Source organism: Theropithecus gelada, chromosome 16, assembly GCF_003255815.1.
Source record: "Theropithecus gelada isolate Dixy chromosome 16, Tgel_1.0, whole genome shotgun sequence".
Lineage (NCBI taxonomy): Eukaryota > Metazoa > Chordata > Mammalia > Primates > Cercopithecidae > Theropithecus > Theropithecus gelada.
The window spans coordinates 11,707,381-11,725,405 of record NC_037684.1 but is presented as its reverse complement, the minus strand read 5'-3'; the positions used below and the strand labels follow the sequence as shown (position 1 = coordinate 11,725,405).

At 36.9% G+C, this 18,025-nt stretch overlaps 1 protein-coding gene and 1 pseudogene across 1 annotated transcript in view; both read left to right on the top strand.

The window, feature by feature from the left end:
* USP32 (ubiquitin specific peptidase 32) overlaps positions 1 to 18,025 on the top strand; it is a 222,552-nt gene that overhangs the window by 137,491 nt on the left and 67,036 nt on the right. The window contains exons 10-11 of the mRNA XM_025361455.1: positions 6,329 to 6,412; positions 9,443 to 9,504. Of these exons, the coding sequence (XP_025217240.1) occupies positions 6,329 to 6,412; positions 9,443 to 9,504 (146 nt within the window). The remainder of the gene's footprint in view (positions 1 to 6,328; positions 6,413 to 9,442; positions 9,505 to 18,025) is intronic.
* On the top strand, positions 12,030 to 16,668 carry LOC112609193 (annotated as a pseudogene).

Below are 18,025 nucleotides of genomic sequence, written 5' to 3'. Positions count from 1 at the left end.
TCTGTTGCCCAGGCTGGAGTGCAGTGGGGTGATCTCGGCTCGCTGGAATCTCTACCTCCCGGGTTCACGCAATTCTCCTGCCTCAGCCTTCTGAGTAGCTGGGATTACAGGCTTGCACCAACACACCTGACTAATTTTTGTATTTTTAGTAGAGACGGGTTTCGCCATGTTGCCCAGGGTGGTCTCAAACTCCTAACCTCAAGTGATCCACCCACCTTGGCCTCCCAAAGTGCTAGGATTACAGGTGTGAGCCACCGTACCTGGCCTACATTTGTACTTTTTAAACAGCCATTATTTTATTTTTATTAGTAGCATTTTAGATTTTCAAACGATAAAATTAATAGAAGTTATTACATTTTCATATTTCACTATGATTTCCCTATCTGTTCTAAATGCTGAGTCCTATAAAATTAAAATGAGTTTACACTAGCTGTTAGTTTTGTCATCAGTGCAGAATCATTGACAATTATTACTTCAAAGATAAAAAGTAGCATTTTGAAATATAGCTTATGTTCAACATAGCTTTTCCCTGTATTGGCATTCTTCATTTTTCTGTCCTGGAATTTTACTTGTGACTGTTCAGTGTAAAACTTCTTAATGCGATGGAATTTATCAGAGCATAATATCCTTACCCTTAGAGTTCATTAAGTTATGTGACATGTTTTTCTTTTGCCTCCTCATGACTGAGGTACATGATGTGGCAGAGCTTGCAGTTCTTCTGGGGTTTTTTTGTTTTAAGAATTAAAATTTTAGTTATTCTCAATGAATGTTATAGGGAAAGATACACTATTCTGACTACTATCAAGTGTAGGATAAATTTACATGTGTTGTGTGTATTCTTTATTTAAAAATTGAATAATACTGTATAAGTCATTCTGCAATAATTTTTTTTGAATTTTCCTAAATCTATATATAATTTTCTATCTAGCATATGAAAGATGCTTAGTAAATAAATGTTTACTTAAAAAACTTAGTAGAATGTTTACTAAGCGTCTTTCATATGCTAGATAGAAAGTTATATATAGATTAACTTAGTCTTTTTATCATCTGCATAGTATTCCATTATGATTATGCTATGATTTATTCCTGAATCTTTTTTATTTTTTTTTAGTCTTGCTCTTGTTGCACAGGTTGGAGTGCACTGCAACCTCTGCCGCCTGGGTTTAAATGATTCTCGTGCCTCGGACTCCTGAGTAGCTGAGATTACAGGAGCCCGCTACCACACCCAGCTAATTTTTTTGTATTTTTAGTAGAGACTAGGTTTCACCATGTTGGCCAGGCTGGTCTTGAACTCCTGACCTAAGATGATCCACCCACCTCAGCCTCCCAAAGTGCTGGGATTACAAGTGTGAGGCACCACACCTGGCCTATTCCTGTATCTTTTAAAACTGTATTGCTATAGCCAAAAGTAATTTTCAAAGGCAAGGGGAATACTAATGACGGATGGTTATGGAAGTAATTGACATTTCTGATAGCATTGTAATATGAACAACAGGTCTCTAAGTCAAAGATCCTTTTGTGCATAATGTATTACAGTTCCAGATGCCTTTAACTTCTTGTACAGTTAGTACTCACTTAATGTTGTCTTTAGGTTCTTGGAAACTGCAACTTTAAGTGGAAGGGTATAGAACAAAACTAATTTTACCTTAGGCAAACAAGAGTTAAGTCCCCACAGCATATTTCTAGTCACAAAAACATCACCAAACTTCTAAATAAAGACCCCAAGCGCTTCTAATATTAAGCTTTGAAATAAATGTGAACTATAAATAGATCTAAGAAAGATTGATAAAAACAAGATAATTATTTACCCAGTTTTTGGTGAATCAGTGAGTGACAGCAGCATAGTGGTGATGGGTTAAATCAAGGGATAAATGTTTGCAAAATGAAAATTATAAGAAACACCTCCTACCACCTTGCAGTTCAAAAACTAACAATAACAAATATGGGAGGCTCATTGAGTACTTTCTTAGCATATCATTTATTATCATACATTTGTATGATTGTTGCATACTTTATGAGTTGTTATTTTATGGTAATTTGTATTCATTTCCAACCCGCTTATTCCAGTTCTGGTTAGTGGCTGGCCAGAGCCTATCCCTGCAGCTCAGGGTACAAGACAGGAACCAACCCTGGACAAGATACCATCCCACTGAAGGGCGCACTCACATGTGTATCCACACTCACTCATACTGGGACAATTTGTTATTTTTTAATTTTTTTGTTTTTTTACATCACAACATTGTTATATGAATTGTTTACAATACAAACAAAAAGTGCATATATGCTATCTATGAATACAGCTCAGTGCAAAATAGTGACTTCTCTTTAAGAGGCCGTGATTCCTATTTCTAGCAAACTAAAGAGACTGCAAGTTGGTCTTTATCTTCTCAGTGTTGCCTAGAAATGATCTGTAAATGCATCTTCCTCCTGCTACTTACCATAAAATGTAAAAAGGGAGTTAAAGGAAAGCTTCCTTGCTGGTTCCTACCATGTGAAAGATGCTATATTCTATTTTAGCAGGGCCAATATGTGGAAAATACCTAAATTTAAGTGTTATTACAAAAATGAAGCAATAATGAGATTCTGGCTAAAGAGGGCACTAAATAAGAATAATATATATTTAAAGGATTTAAAGCAAACAACAAAAAAAGATTGTTTAAAAAAGTAGTTCTAGGGGCACTGTAAGCATATAGGGTTTTTTTCCCATGTGTATTTTTAAACAATGGAAGGGTGAAAAAATAGGGTCACCTGTGTTAGACTAATTTACCTTATTGTATATGCTGCATCAGATGGAACTTTTGCATTATAGTTATAGAGAAGCATAGTTTGCCTCATACTATGGCAATTTATCTTCAATCAAAACCTTCCAGAGTCATTTTATTTTAGAATGTCCTGTAAACATTCAAATCGCCAGAACATGACTGTACAACAGCGAAGTGTTCTCTTGCATTAAATTGAAGATATCTGTTTAAATTTTTAAAAAGGAAAAGAAAATGTAGGAAAGGCACTTAGAGCTGTTACTTTATAAGTACACAACACCCTACAATTCAAAGCATCTTAATCTCCACCAGGATCAACGACAAAGTCATTTTTGTCATGCTGTTAAATCCATCATAATGGCTGATGCAGATTGGTCAGAGGGATCCAGCAAACACTGATGTCCATAATGGTGTTTTGGCAGCTAATATGTAACTCTTGGTCAATAGAGAGTTTAAAGGATCTTCCCTTTCTTCTTGATCTTTGCCAAGATTCTTGAAGAGTTCTGATGTTCTAAAATACATTGTTGACTTTTCAGTTTGCTTACTCATCCTCAAACTGACAGCGGTTTTTCTCTTAATTCTTTTTGCTGTGCTTCCAAATTGTTTTTTATTTGCATTAAATGAATGTAGTATTTATTTATCATTTGCATCATTTCATGTTTTTCATTTGCATCATTTCATGGCACCATTGGAGCTCAACTTCAGAATCCTTCAGGTTTTGAACTACTTACTGACCATCTCAAATACCTGCTGTCTTGATCTCCATCTTCTTCATCTTACCTACTTGCTCCCTTTTTCCTTCTTCCATTTGTGCCAGAGGAAGACTCTCAGTAAGCTGCCATTTATTCTGTTATTGAAATTGTGCCCTAAAGAGTTAAAGAAACCAATGACTATACTCTTGGGCTTACAGGATAGCAGCTAAGAAAAGAAACAACTTAGTAAAAAGCTGAAACTAAAACTTTTCCCCAAAGAGTAGGAAACCGACAACCAGCAGAACTCCTTGAGTTTGCAGAATAGCGGATTGAAGGAAAAAAACACCAAAAAACTGGCCTGTGTGGTGGCTCTCACCTGTGTAATCCTAGCACTTTGGGAGGCCAAGGTAGGAGGATTGCAAGGCCAGGAGTTCAAGACCAACCTGGGCGGCATGACTAGACCTTGTGTTTTTGTGTTTTTCTTTTTTTTTTTTTTAAGCCAGTTTTGGTAACCTGTGCCTGTAGTTAGGAGGCTGAGGCTGGAGGATCCCTTGAACCTAGGAGTTTGAGACTGCAATGAGCTGTGATCACACCACTGCACTCCAGTCTGGGTGATAGAGTGAGATCCTGTATCTCTTTTAGAAAACAAAATAAAATAAATAACAACTTGCTGAAATGCTAACCCTCTCTCCATTGTGAGATTTTAAAAACTGGCTGAATTGGCTAGAACCAATATCGCTAACTAGAGTTTACGCAGAATGAGCTTGCTAATTCCCGTTGCATGTTTCATACTGACTCCCCCCAATTTCCACATGCAATCCATGAAGTAACATGAAGAAATAACTGTGCATGCCCAAGGACTTTCCAGTCCTCTCCTTCTAGCAGTCACCTGCCAATCCCAGAATCCACCCTATAAGGCTTTTTAAAATAAAATTATTGCGTTAAAACCAGCACAGGGAGACAGACTTGAGCTGGACTGCCATCTTCTTTTTGGTTGACCTGTTTGCTTTGCTTTTCTCAAAAACCCAACGTCATAGTGTTGGCTTCTATCTCATCAGGCAGCAAGCCTCCCTTGCTTGGTAACGTTATCAACTCCATTATGTCACAGCTGCCAGTTTTCTGCTTCTGTAGTTCTTCATTATTAGTAACATCTTTCAAGTTCTGCACGTGTGTTCTTACCAATATATTTCTTAGAATGATGAAATCACATTGTTCGTCAGTGTTTTTTATTCTATGGGAAGGATCTGGATACTGTGGAGAATACAAATCTGTGAGGAATAATAAGTTGATTAATGTTAACTGGCCCAATCCAGATTCACCTGCTACCATAAGTGTGAATTCAAACCCTCTCTTCACCAATTTTTTGTATACTTGATTTGGGAGATTGGCAGATCTTACATAGCCTTTGAGGTTCTTCTGTTGCCATGGTGCTGGCATTGATGTTCCTCTCCTCACAGCAACAGATATCACACTATAGTGGGACAATTCAGACACTCCAGTTAACCTAACATGTATGTCTTTGGGATATGGGAGGACACCTGGAGAAAATTCATGCAGACATGGAAGGAATATGCAAACTCCACACAGATAGTGGCCCCAGCTGGGAATCCATTTTTTTTTCTTATCAACATTATAATAAAATGATGTTGAATGAAACATTATTCAAGGACCTCTGCTGTACTGATTTGAGTGGGAAAAAAACCCTTATCACAGCACTTCCTCTGTTGTAAGTGAACAGGACAATTTTTTGAAAAGTGATCATGATAAGAAAGATTCTGTGATTCAGTGTTAGTCATAATCTAGTGATTTGCCTACCCCTTTCCCTGCCTTCTGCTTTTTGAATGTGAACTTGTTTGTAAAAACAGAAAGGAGTTTTTGTTTTTCTTCCTTTCCCTTTAGCTTATTTCTCTACCCTGATTTGGAGGATTTTCTTTATTATTATTACTTTTTTTCAAAGAGATAGTGTCTTGCTATGTTGCCCAGGCTGGACTCATGCTCCTGGGCTCAAGCGATTCTCTTGCCTCAGCCCCTGGAGTAACTGGGACTACAGGCACATGCCACCATGCCCAGTGATTTTTCTATTAAATCCCTCACGTGTCTGTTGTTTGATTATAAGACAGTTGATCTATACACCTCAGTGATTCTGCAAGTCAATATTTTTTTCTCTTTAGAAAACAATGTATATATATATTCCTTGTTAATAGTGCAGACTGCCACCAATACATTTGAGGCATAAAAGGAAGCGAGGACAAATAATGTTACTAGAACATGTTTATTGATTTAGTTATCTAAACCTTTTAAAGAAAATGGGCAGTATTTCTTACTGCGTTGATAAAATTCCCAGATATTTAGTGAATTTTACCAACCATGTATGATTAAACTGTATATGTTTGCATTACCACAAATTGTAAAATTTTGCTATTGAATGCATTCAGGGAAACCTACAGGAATGAACTTGAACTAGTTTACCTTCTGCATTGTAGGGGAGTTAGGAAAAAGTAAAGAGGAAGAAATTGCTTTTCTGTGTTAGTCAACATTTAGATCATGGTGGGTGCCTGCAATCCCAGCACTTTGGGAGACCGAGGTGGACGGATCACGAGGTCAGAAGTTCAACACCAGCCTAGCCAACATAGCGAAACCGAGTTTCTACTGAAAAATACAAAAAGTTAGCTGGGCATGGTGGCGGGCACCTGTAATTTCAGCTACTTGGGAGACTGAGGCAGGAGAATCACTTGAACCCGGGAGGCCGAGGTTTCAGTGAGGCAAGATTGCGCCATTGCACTCCAGCCCAGGCAACAGTATGAGACTCTGTCTCAAAAAAAAAAAAAAAAAGAAAAAGAAAAGAAGATGTTCCTAACATGAATGTCTCTGTTTCAGATGGGTCATCTTACTCTGGAAGACTATCAGATCTGGAGTGTGAAAAATGTTCTTGCCAATGAGTTTTTGAACCTCCTTTTCCAGGTATGTTTAAGGTAAATAACAGCAACAGAGGGTAGTAGTACCAGTACTTCTACATCTTTTCCATCACATAGTAGTCAGAGTTGTTGTATCTAGGCTGCAAAACCATATATTATTAAAAAAAAAAAAAAAAAAAAAACAGAACTACATTACACATCTGAAAGATGGGTGCTTGCTGAAGTTTCTCAAAATGTGATGTGGGAAATAGGAAAGTGGGTTGTAGATTATTTTAACTCATTTTAGAGTAGTACACAGACATATAGAGAGTAAGTTGCAAAAGCCATCATAATTTGCTAGTTTCTTCATTATTGTCTTTTTAAAAGGGCTTCCTTGTAATAAGACTGACCAGGAGAATTTTTTTAAAAGAAAATAAATAGCCGGGCGCGGTGGCTCACGCCTGTAATCCTAGCACTTTGGGAGGCCGAGGCGGGCGGATCACAAGGTCAGGAGATCGAGACCACGGTGAAACCCCGTCTCTACTAAAAATACAAAAAATTAGCCGGGTGTGGTAGTGGGCGCCTGTAGTCCCAGCTACTCAGGAGGCTGAGGCAGGAGAATGGCGTGAACCCGGGAGGCGGAGCTTGCAGTGAGCTGAGATCCGGCCACTGCACTACAGCCTGGGCGACACAGCGAGACTCCGTCTCAAAAAAAAAAAAAAAAAAAAGAAAATAAATAGATAAATAAATAAATAGCCTTCCTAATAAGTAAGGCAGTATGACCAGAAAGATGAATCATAAGGAGGTAGCTATACATTTTTCTTTTCTTTTTTTATTATTTTATTATTTTTTTAAATTTTGAGACAGGTCTCGCTGTCATGCAGGCTGGAGTGCCATGGTGCAAGCATGTTTCACCGCAGCCTTGACTGTGCAGGCTCAGGTGATTCTCCTTCCTCAGCCTCCCGAGTAGCTGGGACTACAGGCGTGTGCCACCACGCCTGGCTAATTTTGTATGTTTTGTAGAGACAGGTCTTGCTATGTTGCCCAGGCTGGTGTTAAAACTCCTAGGCTCAAGTAGTTCTCCTGTCTCAGCCTCCCAAAGTGCTGGATTTACAGGAGTACACCACCACACCCAGCCCAAGTTTTTCAAAGTATACAATCTCTCTGATTAAGAGATCATTGAAGGTATGAGGCTGTTTCCTAATTTTTATTATTTAGAAGGTCCAAGAAAGATTAAGCGGGAAGGAAGAATGAAAGCTACCAGAAGTCAACACTAAGTCATAGAGCTTGCCAAATTTTAACTATTGTCCTAGTTAAACTAATTCTCTTGCTCTGATTTTTAAGGATAATTTAAGTTTTCCCATTTTTATAGTTATTCGTGAATATTTAACTTGATTTAATAGTGCTTATTTTAGTTTCTTCTTATTTTATTTTTCTTTTACCACTGTGAAGGTCAGAATGGTTTAGTATGTTTATACGTATCATGATCTACCATTTTAAATAATGAACTTGTCTGCAACACATCTATGTTGGAATAAATGGAAATTGGTCTCTTCCTGAGAGCTAATGACTAAGTTTTATGTATTTAAAACATATGTAATCTGATAGGCCTGTAAATCAATTATTTGCTTTATTACAAGTTATAATTTTCAGCATAGATTCAAGTTGATGGCTTTATAAAATATATATGAAAATAATATAGATCACCACTATAAACACAACAGAATTGCTTGGTAACATGAAAATTCATCAACTATTTTTTATTTTTATTTATTTATTTTGAGACAGAGTCTTGCTCTGTCACCTAGCCTGGAGTGCGGTGGTGCAATCTGGGCTCATTGCAACCTCCATCTCTCAGGTTCAAGAGATTCTCCTGCCTCAGCCTCCTGAGTAGCTGGATTACAGGTGTATGCCACCACCCCCAGCTACTTTTTGTATTTTTAGTGGAGATGAGGTTTCACCATATTGGCCAGGCTGGTCTCAAACTCCTGACCTCAGGTGATCTGCCCACCTTGTCCTCCCAAAGTGTTAGGATTATAGGTATGAGCCACCACGCCTGGCCTGGTCAACTATTTTTATCTCATTTAAAATGATATCCTCAGTAGTGGGTTCTGTAGGCTTTTTTTTTTTAATTGAACTATTGTTATTTTTTAAAGTAACATTCTCATATTCAGTGTACGAAGTTATTGTATGAACAGTACATGAACGTATTCAATGTATTGCTTATGTACAGTTGACAGTTCATATACTGTTTGTACACGAACATATTCAGTGTACTCTTTATCTCCTATTCACTGTATGAACATTTTGGTCACTTAAGTTTGTGTCTGAGTCATGTTGTAGCTCTCACAGAGTATAGCATTTTGACTTTTAGTTTTGCCTTTCCTATTTCGTCATTCTTACTGTGGACTTGGAGTGGCACTGTTTCTGTGACTCTTAACTTATGAATAAACATATACTTTAGATTTGCTTATGTGTATGCTTCCAACATTTTATACTGAAAAGCTGAAAAAGTTTTTTTCAGGAAACACCCTGAACCTAAATTTTACTATATTTTATTTACTCAACACCTATATTTTATTATATTTTACTGTATGTGCTTTGTCACATATTTGATTATGCTCATATGAGCAGTTATGCTAAATTGTTTTTATTTTTATCTGTGTTTTAAAATTGATAGAGTTAGCTTGTTAGGTTAATGATACAATATTGAATTATGCTTTTATTTGCCAAGATCTCACACATGGCTGAGTGTTTTGACTATTTAAAATCTATCATATGCAAGTGTCAGAAGAATTATTCTGAAATCTGTTCCTGAGGTAGTATCTTCCCCTTTCCCTTTTTCTTCCTTCCCTGTCTCTTCTCTTCTTACCTAGAGATTTGAAAGTTAGCCTCCATTGGAATGGCTTGTTTAAAAAAAGCAAACAAAACCCCAAAACCACAAGGCTAAAGTTAAAATTTGCTCAAGTGAAAAATTGATAATTCATGAGTTGAAAGCTGTTGCTAATTCAGATTCCCATTTAAGAAGTGGATCTCATGTAGAGAATGTGAAATAGTATGCAGTTAATAAACTTTAATTTACCATTTTTTCCCCTAGGTGTGTCACATAGTTCTGGGGTTAAGACCAGCTACTCCGGAAGAAGAAGGACAAATTATTAGGTAAATTTGTAGTTTCAGTTATATAGTTGAAATTTCAAATACTTGAAATATATTGGTTACTGAGGAACAGCATGTCCTATTTTAATGTAATCATTAACTGTTTCTCAAAAATAGTTACATATTGAAATATTTTTAGGCCGGGCACGGTGGCTCAAGCCTGTAATCCCAGCACTTTGGGAGGCCGAGACGGGCGGATCATGAGGTCAGGAGATCGAGACCATCCTGGCTAACACGGTGAAACCCCGTCTCTACTAAAAAATACAAAAAACTAGCCGGGCAAAGTGGTGGATGCCTGTAGTCCCAGCTACTCGGGAGGCTGAGGCAGGAGAATGGCGTGAACCCGAGAGGAGGAGCTTGCAGTGAGCTGAGATCCGGCCACTGCACTCCAGCCTGGGTGACAGAGCAAGACTCCGTCTCAAAAAAAAAAAAAAAAGAAATATTTTTGTTAAAGTACCTTCCTAGATAAGGGAAGGTACTATAGATTAATTAAGAAGGCAAATTCTATTTAACATTAAAATTGCACTGAATAATAAATTTGATTTTTTGAAATGAGATAAAAACTAACCAGTTTTCTTTAGTACCAAAATATGTTTATTGTTGGAAAAATTAGAAAATAGAGCTAAACAAAAAGAAGCAGAGAAAGATTTTATAGATAATTTATAGATAATTGCTGTAGACATTTTTAATATTTATATAAACATATGCCCACAATGATATTTGTACGATTTAAATAAAAATGGGAATATTCTGAAATACCTATTTTATTCCCTGCTCCTATTTTCACTCTAGATCATATAAAATACTGCTTTAATATATATTAGAATAAAGCCTTCTTTGAATATAATTTTAAATGATTGGTTTGCAGCCCTGTTCATCCTCTATTATTCTTTTTTAATATAAGCTTATTGGACCAATTTTGTCAATAAAGTCTCTATGTCTTGGCTTAAGGATTTACTTTAGGATAAATTACTTAAGATGAAATATCTGGATTATATTTTAAAAACAAAGGTATGCATGTTTTATAGCTATATTCTAATTTTTAATAACTTGAGTGTCTTTCATTGCTTTGTGACATTGCTGTTATGCTACACATTTGTGTAGATAGTTTCAGAAATATGACTGAATTTCTAGTAAACTGCTTTTAAAATAAACTCTCAATAGGTACTGTCACTTGACTTTTTCTTGAAAGTATTGTGCATACAAACTCTTCAGTAGTTTCTTCTAGCTTGGGTTTCTGGATAGATGGGAGTTTACTAAAATAGAGTTGTTTGGAATACCTGAGAACAGGATTACATATTCAACGTTTAAACAGGACATGCCAGTTAATACATAGATAGTTAAAGTAGTAGATATATTTCTAAGTTTTTAAATGACAAGTTTTAAAAATGGTTATTTATGTATTATTTATTTATTTATTTTTAAGTGAAAGCAAGTTTATTAAGAAAGTAAAGGGGCCAAGTGTAGTGGCTCATGCCTGTAATCCCAGCACTTTGGGAAGCCAAGGCAGGTGGATTGTTTGAGCTCAGGAGTTCGAGACCAGCCTGGGCAACATGGTGAGACCCTGTCTTTACAAAAAATAAAAAAATTATCGAGGCTTAGTGGTACACGCCTGTGGTCCCAGCTACTCGGGAGGCAGAGGTGGGAGGATTGTTTGAGCCCAGGAGGTCAAAGCTGCAGTGAGCCAAGATTATGCCATTGCATTCCAGCCTGGGTGACAATGTGAGACTCTGTCAAAAAAAAAAAAGAAAAGAAAGGGATAAATGGGTGGCCACTCCATATGCAGAGCAGCATGGTTATTTCTTAAAGAAGATTAAGCAAAATCTGTTTTTTTAAATGTTACTTTCATAAAACTCCAGTCTCATGTAGTTTTTATTTGTTTGTTTGTTTTATTTTCTGTCTTTGATTTTTTTGAGATGGGGTCTCACTATATTGCCCAGGCTGGTCTTGAACTCCTGAGTTCAAGACTTTTTTTCTATTACAGTCTAATTTACTATAGTAATATATTCTGAAGTAAATATCACTTAGCACAGATAGAAAGAAAGAATGCTATGTAGCCCATATTTATATTTATTGGCTTATTTTACAACTACTCATAGCATCCCTATTTCAAAAAATAAGGTTGATATAATCTTATATTTTCATAGAAAGTTATTCTTTGCAAAATACGTGTAATTACATTATCTCATCTGGCCCTTAGAATAACTGCATGAAATTAGTGTCTCCCATTGTGTAAAAATGAAAACTGAGATTTATAGAAGTTGAGGACCTGAAATTACATGGGACTGGCAGAATCAAGTTTAGGACCTCTTTCTTAAAAGTACCAATAATCTGCTTTCTGTATTTTGTATTTTTTAATAAGTCTAGATTTAAAATTGTTGGTTCCAAATTGGTTCATTTCATCTGTGGGTTTTTTTTAATTTGTTTATTCATTTTCAGTGTTATTTTATTTTGCCTCTCCTGTTACTTATAAAAATTCATTTGACTGTGATAATTATTAAAGGATGATTCAGGTTGGTTCATATGCAATGAGGTGAAACAAATATTTGTCTCTACTTACAGTCAGTACATTGTTAAAAAAAATAAGTATCATGATTTCTGGAATGGCCGAGTGAAGATCTCAGCAAATCCTTTTCCCAAAAGCACTTAGAAAACTGAACAAAATTGTCAAACAACCATTTCAGGACTCTGGAAACTGACCAAATATATACAAGAAATTAAGAAGCATTTATTCAAGAACTACTAATCTTTGGTGATAACAATGGAAGTGTGTGGTAATTTAACCAGGAGCAGCTTTCATTTCCTCCCATCCAGCAAATCTGCATAATAGTTCTACAGGGCAGGTCAGAATGGGCTGACAGTCTGATTTATGATTTGAAGGAGAGCATGAATAAATGCCTCTCCAAGGATAGTATAAAACAAATACATACCATCATGGTGGTAAAAAATGAGGGGAAAAGGGAAACTGACATCACCAGCTTGGGGATAAAATACTGGTTAGGGGAAGCAGCAGACTAACAACAGACCAGTCAAATTTTTGACAGGGAACAGGATCACCATAGTGAGCCTTAACAAGCTTTCTCATGTCCCCAGTGATCTGTAGACTACTTGTACAAGGCTATACACAAACTCAGGAGAAACCAAAGTGGGCTTTAGCCCTTTATTCCTCCCTAGTTGAAGGTGAAGCCTTGCATGTGGAGAAAGTAAAAGCCAGGGTAGGCTTGTAACCTGCCTGAACTTTAAATGCATTCCCCAAACCATGTACAGATCCATCAGGAAAAGGATGCGAGTGTTACTGGCTCAAGGTGTTTCAGCACAGCCTCTCAACATTCATTGGCTGACCAGTAAGTTAGGCTCACTCCAAGAAAGCCAAGCTTAACAATAAAAACAGAGATAATAAAAAAGAAAACAACAAGAAGCTGAGCAGCTTCACATTGCAAGATACTGTATGGGAAGTTAAACTCTACAGAATTGTTCCGGGAAGTTGTAAAAAAAACAAAACAAAACAAAACACACAGGGTTCAGAATCCAGAGTTGCTAATGTAAAGTATCAAATGTGTTCAGTTTTCAACAAGAAAAAATTATCAAACATGGAATAAAACAGGAAAGTGTGACCCATATACAAGAAAAAAACAAACAATAGTAGAAACTGTCTCAGAGGTGGCACCAGATGTTCTACTTAGCACACAAAGACTTCAATGCAGCTATTATGAATGTTTTCAAAGAGCTAAACGAAGCTGTATTTAAAGAATTAGAGGAAAGTATGATCTCACTGACTTGTCCAAATAGAAAACAGCAATAAAGAGATAGAAATTTTAAAACAGAATCAAATAGAAATTCTAGCAGATTTGAGTTGACAGAGAAATACTCAGCAAAACAGAGTATGTATCAATAGAGATTATTTCATCAGAAAGAGAGAAAGGAGACCAAATAAATGAACAGAGTTTCACAAAAGGTGGAACACCATCAAGTCTACCAAAATATGCATAATGGAAGTCTCAGAAAGAAAGAAGCAGAAAAAAGTTTGACAAGATAATGTCTGAAAGTTCTAAAATTTGTTAAAATTATTAACCTTAGAAGCTTAATGAACTCCAACTGTGTTAAACACAAAAAGATTCACACCTAGACATATCATTGTCAAAGTGTTGAAAACTAAAGACAGAGGAAAAAGTTGAAAGCCACAAGAGCAGAAAGACTCATCATATAGAAGGGAACCACAATGTGATAAACAGCTGACTTTTTGAAACAGTAGAGCTCAGTATGCAGTAGTATGAGAAAGTGATATAAGGAAAAAAAAAAAGCAAAAACTGTCAATCCAGAATTCTTTATCTAGCAGAACTGTAATTCAGAAATAAAGGTGAATTACTACCTGACTTCAAAATATACTACAAAGCTATAGTAACCAAAACAGCATGGCACTGACATAAGAACAGACACATAGACCAATGGAACAGAGAACCCAGAAATAAATCCAGGCCACGCATGGTGGCTCACGCCTATAATCCCAGCGCTTTGGGAGGCTAAGGTAGGTGGATCATAAGGTCAGGAGGTCGAGACCATCCTAGCTAACACAGTGAAATCCTGTCTCTACTAAAAATACAAAAAATTAGCCAGGTTTGGTGGCATGCACCTGTAGTCCCAGCTACTCGGGAGGCTGAGGCAGGAGAATCGCTTGAACCCAGGAGGTGGAGGTAGCAATGAGCGGAGATTGCGCCACTGCACTCCAGCCTGGGTAACAGAACAAGACTGTGTCTCAAAAAACAAAACAACAACAACAACAAAAAACCCCCACATTTAGAACCAATTCTTTTTTGACAAAGGTGCCAAGAGCATACATTAGAGAAAGGACAATCTCTTCAATAAATGGTGCTGGAAAAATTTGATATTCATGTGCAGAAGAATGAAACCAGATCCCAATTTCTTAGCATACACAAAAATCAAATCAAAATGGATTAAAGAGTCTGGGCGAGGTGGCTCATACCTGTAATACCAGCACTTTGGTAGGCCAAGGTGACCGGATCACCTGAGGCCAGGAGTTCAAAACCAGCCTGACCAACATGGTGAAACCCCATCTCTACTAAAAGTACAAAAACTAGCTGGGCATGGTGACAGGCGCCTGTAATCCCAGCTACTCAGGAGGCTGAGGTGGGAAAATTGCTTGAACTTGGGAGGCGGAGGTTGTAGTGAGCTGAGATTTCCCCACTGCTCTCCAGCCAGGGTGATAGAGGGATATACTACATCTCAAAAAAATAGAAAAGAAAATGGATTCAAAGACTTAAATCTAAGGCCTAAACTACTAGACGAAATTGGGGAAATGGTGTAGGACGTTCGTTTGAGTGGTATGACATTGTATAATACCTTAAAAGCACAGGCAGCCAAAGCAAAAATGGACGAACGGAATTTCATCAAGTTAAGACGCTTCGCAGCAAAGGAAACAATCAACAGAGTGAAGAGACAACCAGCAGAATAGGCGAAAATATTTGCAAACTATCCATCCATCAAGGTTTTAATAACCAGAATATATAAGGGCCTCAACTCAATAACAAAAAACCAAATAACCCAGTTTAAAAATGGGCAAGTGATCTGAATAGACCTTGCTCAAAAAAAAAAAGACATATAAATTGCCAGCAGACATATGAAAACATGTTCAACATCACTAATCATAATCGAAATATCAAAACCACAATGCAATATTATCTCCCAGTTAAAATGGCTATTATAAAAAAGACAATAACAGATTCTGATGAGGATGTGGAGAAAGGGAAGTGCTAGTACACTATTGATGGGAATGTAAATTAGTAAAGTCAATATGGAAAACAGTATGGAGGTGCCCCAACAAACTGAAAAGAGATCCACCATATTATCCAGTGATCCCACTGCTGAGTATATATTCAGAAGAAAGGAAATCAGTAAAGCAAAGAGCTGTCTACACGCCTGTGTTTATTGCAGCACTACTTACAATAGCCAAGATACAGATTCAGCTTAAGTGTCCATCAGTTGATGAATGGATAAAGAAAATATATATTATATATGTATACATATATATATACACATACACACAAAATAAAATGTTATTCAGCCGTAAAATGAATGAAATCCTGTCATTTGCAGCAACATGGATAAAACTGGAGGTCATTATGTTAAGTGAAATAGGCCAAGCATAGAAAGACAAATATCACATGTTCTCACTTTTAAGTGGGAGCTAAAAAAGTTGATCTTGTGGAATTAGAGAGTATGATGATGGTTATCAGAGGCTGGCAAGGGCAGGAGGGATGATATTGAAGAGAGGTTAATGACTGTAAAAATACAGTTGGATAGAATGAATGACTTCTAGTGTTCAATAGCACAGTAGGTAACTATAGTTAAAAATAATTTATTGTATATTTCAAATTAGCTAGAAGATTCGGAATATTCCCAACACAAAAAAATGATAAATATTTGAGGTGATGAATATCCTAATTACCCTATTTGATCATTACACATTGTATGCATATGTCAGAATATCACATGTACCCCATAAATATATACTATTATTATATATAATAAATTTTTTAATCGAAACATTTTTAAACCTTTTTTTAAAAACTTTAAAAAAAAAAAAAGAAATGAAGATGAACTAAAGACATTCCTATATGAACACTGAGAATTTGTTACCAGGAAATCTGTCTTTAAATAGTAAAGGAAGTTCTTCAAGCTGAAAAGAAGTGACGCCAGACAGTAATTAACATCCACGTGAAGAAATAAAGAGGCTGTCTTCCTTGGCGGTGCCTATGGAGGTGGCAGCCATCCCCTACTCGGCATCATAGCTGCCCTTAGTCCCCTTGTGAAGTCCAAGATCATCAAAAAGAGAACCAAGAAGTTCATCCAGCACCAGTTAGACTGATATGTCAAAACTAAGTGTAACTGACAAAAGCCCAGAGGTATTGACAACAGAGTTTGTGGAAGGTTCAGCAACAAAAAACAAAGCACATGCTGCCTAGGGGCTTCCAGAAGTTCCTGGTCCACAACGTCAAGGAGCTGAAAGTACTGCTAATGTGCAACAAATGTGCTGAGATTGCCCACAGTGTTTCCTCCAAGAACTGCAAAGACATTGTGGAAAGAGCAGCCCAGCTGGCCATCAGAGTCACCAATCCCAATGCCAGCCTGTGCAGTGAAGAAAATAAGTAGACAGCTCATATGCATGTTTTATGTTTAAATAAAACCATAAAAATGCCAAAAAAAAATAAAGAGCACCAATAGTAGAAATCACATAGGTAATAATAAAAGACAGTATAAACTATTCTATGTATTTTTGTTTACTGGTTTAAAAAACATTTTTATATGACAATAATTATAAAAGCATGTTGTTCCCATAACATATAATGATCTTATATGAGTTACAACCGTAGCACAAAGATAAGAGTAGAAGGTAGAGCTATATTTGAGCAAAGTTTCTATGTTTTAGTTTCTATACTTTTTTAGTTTCTATACTTTACTGGAATAAATTAGTATCAATCAAACATAGTAACTATGTTGGCTGGGTGCAGTGGCTCATGCCTATAATCCCAGCTCTTTGGGAGGCCAAAGCAGGCAGATTACTTGAAGCCAGGAGTTCGAGACCAGCCTGGCCAACATGGCAAAGCCTCATCTCTACTAAAAATACAAAAATTAGCCAGGCAGTGGTGGTGCATGCCTGTAACCCTATCTACTTGGGAGGCTGAAGCAGGAGAATCACTTGAACCCAGGAGGCAGAGGTTGCAGTAAGCTGAGTGGCATCACTGCACTCCAGCGTGGGTGACAGAGCAAGACTCCATCTCAAAAACGTAAAATAAAAAATAAAGTAGACTATGTTAAGATCCATATTGTAAACCCTACAACAATCTCTAAGAAAATGATCCCCCAAAATAGTTTTATTTAAAAAGGCATTAAAATGTTACCTATTTAAATTCCTAGAAAATACCTATTTACCACAAAAGAAAGAAGTAGAGGAATAGAGGAAGAAAGATACATAGAAAACAAATAACTAAATAGCAGACATAAACCCACATCTGTAATTACCTTAAATATAAACAGATTGAACAGATTATCAAAAGCCAAAGATTTAGACTGAATTGTTTTTTAAAAATCCAGCTACTTGGCCGGGCGTGGTGGCTCACGCCTGTAATCCTAACACTTTGGGAGGCTGAGGCTGGTGGATTGCAAGGTCAGGAGATCGAGACTATCCCGGCTAACGCGGTGAAACCCTGTCTCTACTAAAAAAATACAAAAAAATTAGCTGGGCGTGGTGGTGGACGCCTGTAGTCCCAGGCGCTACTTGGGAGGCTGAGGCAGGAGAATGGTGTGAACTGGGAGGTGGAGCTTGCAGTGAGCTGAGATCGCGCCACTGCACTCCAGCCTTGGTGACAGAGCGAGACTCCATCTCAAAAATAAACAAAAAAACACAATCCAGCTACTTGAGATTCAAAGGCACAAATAGGTTGAAAGTAAAAGAATGAAAGATAAAACCATACAAATATAACCATAGGTGAACTAAAATTACTTTACT